Source organism: Notolepis coatsorum, assembly GCF_963971535.1.
Source record: "Notolepis coatsorum genome assembly, contig: SCAFFOLD_98, whole genome shotgun sequence".
Taxonomy (NCBI): domain Eukaryota; kingdom Metazoa; phylum Chordata; class Actinopteri; order Aulopiformes; family Paralepididae; genus Notolepis; species Notolepis coatsorum.
Genome location: NW_028171233.1, coordinates 354,301 through 358,041, shown reverse-complemented (window position 1 = coordinate 358,041; position 3,741 = coordinate 354,301). Strand labels below are relative to the sequence as shown.

Here is a 3,741-nt window from a genome sequence, read left to right as displayed (position 1 = left end):
CAATAATCATATCGATACATCCGAGATAAAAAAAGAGAAAAAAGTGAAGCATGGACGCCTCCACGGAAGGTGTAACCACGTTACTACAGCGACTGATAAGACGAATCCCCGCACAGGTATACGTCAAATGTATATACTCTCTTTTTTAGACTCTTCTTGTATCACAAACAGTACTGTATTTGTAAATCTGGTATGTCATAAATGTATAGATGTAGCAGTACTGTCTATCTGTATGTCGTGTATGTCATATATGTTATGATGAATTGAAAATGGGGACCCTGATGTAAACAAGACGAAAGTCTTTCTCTGGTCTGCATCCCCTTAACAATTGTGTGTATTGAGCCGTACTGTATTGTACCCACAAGGAAGCATACTAGGACCGCTACTGTTCCTAATTTATGAAAATGACATGTCGTCAGCCTGTGACTACAACTTGTTCCTGTTTGCGGACGACTCAGCCCTGCTGGTCTCTGACAAGAACAAGTTGCAAGTTGAAAAAGCCCTCAGCTCAGAACTAGGCAAAATCTGCACCTGGCTCGCTGATAACAAACTATCATTACACATGGGCAAAACAGAGTCCATTCTCTTCGGTTCAAATAACAAACTCAGCAAGACCGACGGCTTCTCAGTTACAGTGGGTGACAATATTGTCACAAGGAAAGATGAAATTACATACCTGGGTTCCATCCTAGAGGCAAATCTTTCCTGTGACAAAATGGCATCCAATGTAATAAAAAAAAAGTCAACCAACAAACTAGATTCTTGTACCGGATCTCCTCTCTGGTAAACAAGAATACACTGAAGACTCTGGCAGGAGCACTCATTCAAGGGTACTACGACTATGCTTGCACCTCATGGTACCAAAGCACCTCAAAGGCGCTAAAAACAAGATTACAAACATCACAAAACAAACTGGTCAGACTACTACTTGACCTTACCCCTAGAACCCTAGAATACAGCAACTTGCAATGGGCCTGGTCTACAAGATACACTATACGACTAAGGTACCCATGTACATGTCAAAATACTTCCCAAAGGTCAGTGAATACCACAACCACTACACCAGAGGAAGCTCCACAAATCATGTTAAACCCAGATTCGGCTCAAACAAGGGACTAAACACGTTTCGCAATTATGCCACATCAATGTGGAACGCCCTACCCAAAGCTGTAAAGGAATGTGAATCCCTACCCACATTCAAAACCGCTCTTAAAGAGCACCTACGGGAGGCTGCAATTCGAAACTGGCCACCGTAAATGCCCAAACCCCCCACCACCTCCTAATAGACAGTCTCCTCCCCACCGCATGTATATATTCCCTCCCCGCCGTATGTATATTTCTCTCCCACCCACCCCCTCCTAATGTACAGTCCCCATCCCATCATACTCTGTCAGGATCTATGGGTAACAGTACTGTATATTTGAATACCGTTATGTCACAAATGTATCAGTACTAAATACCTGTATGTCCCTATGCCATAAATGTCATGTATGTTGTGTATGTCATAAATGTCAATATTAATTGAAAATGGGGGACCCTGATCATGTAAACAAGACAAACGTCTTTCTCTGGTCTGCATCCCCTTAACAATTGTGTGTATTGAGCCGTACTGTATGCGTGAATACTCTCGGCAGCCAACATGCCCTTCCGCGTTGCTCTGATTGGCCGAGCGTGCGCATGAGCCGCGACACGCTCCTCTGCCAGGCAGGAATACTAAGCTCCGCTTAACGCAATTTATACAAATGGAAGTATTGATTTTGCCGTAACGAATCATTAAAAAAATATACAGTTAACTGGAATATGTTGTGCCTTTACACATATGTTGGATTATGTAATTGGTTTGTCATGACTGGACACGGACGCGTTAAACAGCAATCAATTAATTTAATATAACAGTCCGGTTCTGTGTTTGTTTGTGTCTGTAGATTGTTTGTCATGACAAACCAATTACATAATCCAACATATGTGTAAAGGCACAACATATTCCAGTTAACGGTATAATTTTTTAATGATTCGTTACGGCGAAATCAATACTTCCATTTGTATAAATTGCGTTAAGATTCCTGCCTGAGTGGCAGAGGAGCGTGTCGCGGCTCATGCGCGTGCTCGGCCAATCAAAGCAACGCGGAAGGGCATGTTGGCTGCCGAAAGTATTCACGCGTACTGTTACAAAGGGTCAGATTAAACCGAATATATATATTTATTACTTGAGATATATTGTATAATATTTGTATATTGTCTGATATCCCTTGTATATTCTTTGTATATATACACGGAATATCCCTTTACCTAGGTACAGGCCAGACCATAATATTCGTTCTCCTATTGGACAGCGACCCCTAGGCGCCAACGGCCATACCCCCAATGGCAAGTTCAAAGCTACCGCTAAGACACGTCTCAACATGTCCAGGTTTGCGCAGTAATACGAGACAGAACTGAGGTTGGCACTAGATTATTCACCTTACGTATAAATACGTTGCAGGTGGATACAGCAGTAGTTGAGTCTAAACGTTGAAGCCTTCACCACGATACAACGTGCCGTGAAGTGGGCCTCTTTGCCCCTAAATAGAGCCTTGAGAACCGCATGCGAATAGATAGCTAAAGTGTCAGAGTTTAACGCTGTATCGTCGAGTTCGACTTATTCTATTGTAAAGTAATAGTCTATTATTTATAGTGTATCGTGCGGCTACCGTTCTACAGTAACCAGCATTACCACCGGTTCGTCGTACTCTAGCTAGTGCACTTATCCAGGCTGGGCGGCCTAGACTCGTGCTGCCATCCGAGGAGTCCTAGACGAGAGCCGTTGGATATGTACACCGGAGAACCTACACCGGCGAATGCAGAGCCTTTTCCGGCTGGATTATATTGCTTTGGTACTGTGGCTGCTGGAGCAGAGAACCGTCTACCCCACTGCTGTGTGGGATCTACCCTGTGAGGAGCACCATCGAGCCCGCCTCTAGGACCACAGAGGCTGGCTAGCTTTCATCCATGCTGTCTTGCATACTGGAGTATAGCTGTTGCTTTGTCTACGGACCAAGGGATTACTGCACTGGCTCCTGTATCTGGAGTCTCTTTATTCCGCGTTGATCCAGACTTTGCTCCCGACCATTCCTCTACCCTGCTGGCTTACAACCGGAGGGAACCCCTTAGTATCTCCAGCTGACTACCTGTGTGCCTTATGTAATTTTTATGCTACAGGTGGCGTCAGTTATACCCATCTTACTATGCTCATGGACTTATGCTCTTGACCTACTTAAGTGTTCTTCGCCATATAAGCGCAATTCATAATTCTCAATTTGTAACCTATTGTTGCTGCTCTAATAATAAATACCTCTAAAGAGAACTTTCTTTGTCAAGCCGTATTCTTGTGTGGGTGTTCACCAGATATACCGTGTACTGTATGGCCAGTAATTAAAGTACATAACTAAGTAGTGGTTTAATGATACCATACTCTCAATACAGTCAGGGAATTGTACCCCTCAGTTACACGTACTGTATTGTACCCATTCTGCAATCTGTTAAATAAAGTTTTCATTCATTCATTCATTCATTCATTCATTCATTCATTCATTCATTCATTCATTCACACCCATTCTGCAATCTGTTAATACAGTTTTCAATCAATTCAATCAATCAATCACAGATGCTCCAGGCGACACTGGAGAAGTGGGGCAGACTGACCCAGGAGCAGCTAACCTCACTGGACTTCACACAGCCTAAGTTACCTCTGACTGAAGACCT

The 3,741-nt window shown here is 43.3% G+C and overlaps 1 protein-coding gene across 1 annotated transcript in view; it reads left to right on the top strand.

Moving 5' to 3' along the window:
* cenpn (centromere protein N) overlaps window positions 1-3,741 on the top strand; it is a 33,636-nt gene continuing 29,895 nt past the window's right edge. The window contains exons 1-2 of the mRNA XM_084339213.1: window positions 1-116; window positions 3,644-3,741. The exon at window positions 3,644-3,741 is cut by the window's right edge and continues 16 nt beyond it. Of these exons, the coding sequence (XP_084195339.1) occupies window positions 51-116; window positions 3,644-3,741 (164 nt within the window). The 5' untranslated portion in view covers window positions 1-50. The remainder of the gene's footprint in view (window positions 117-3,643) is intronic.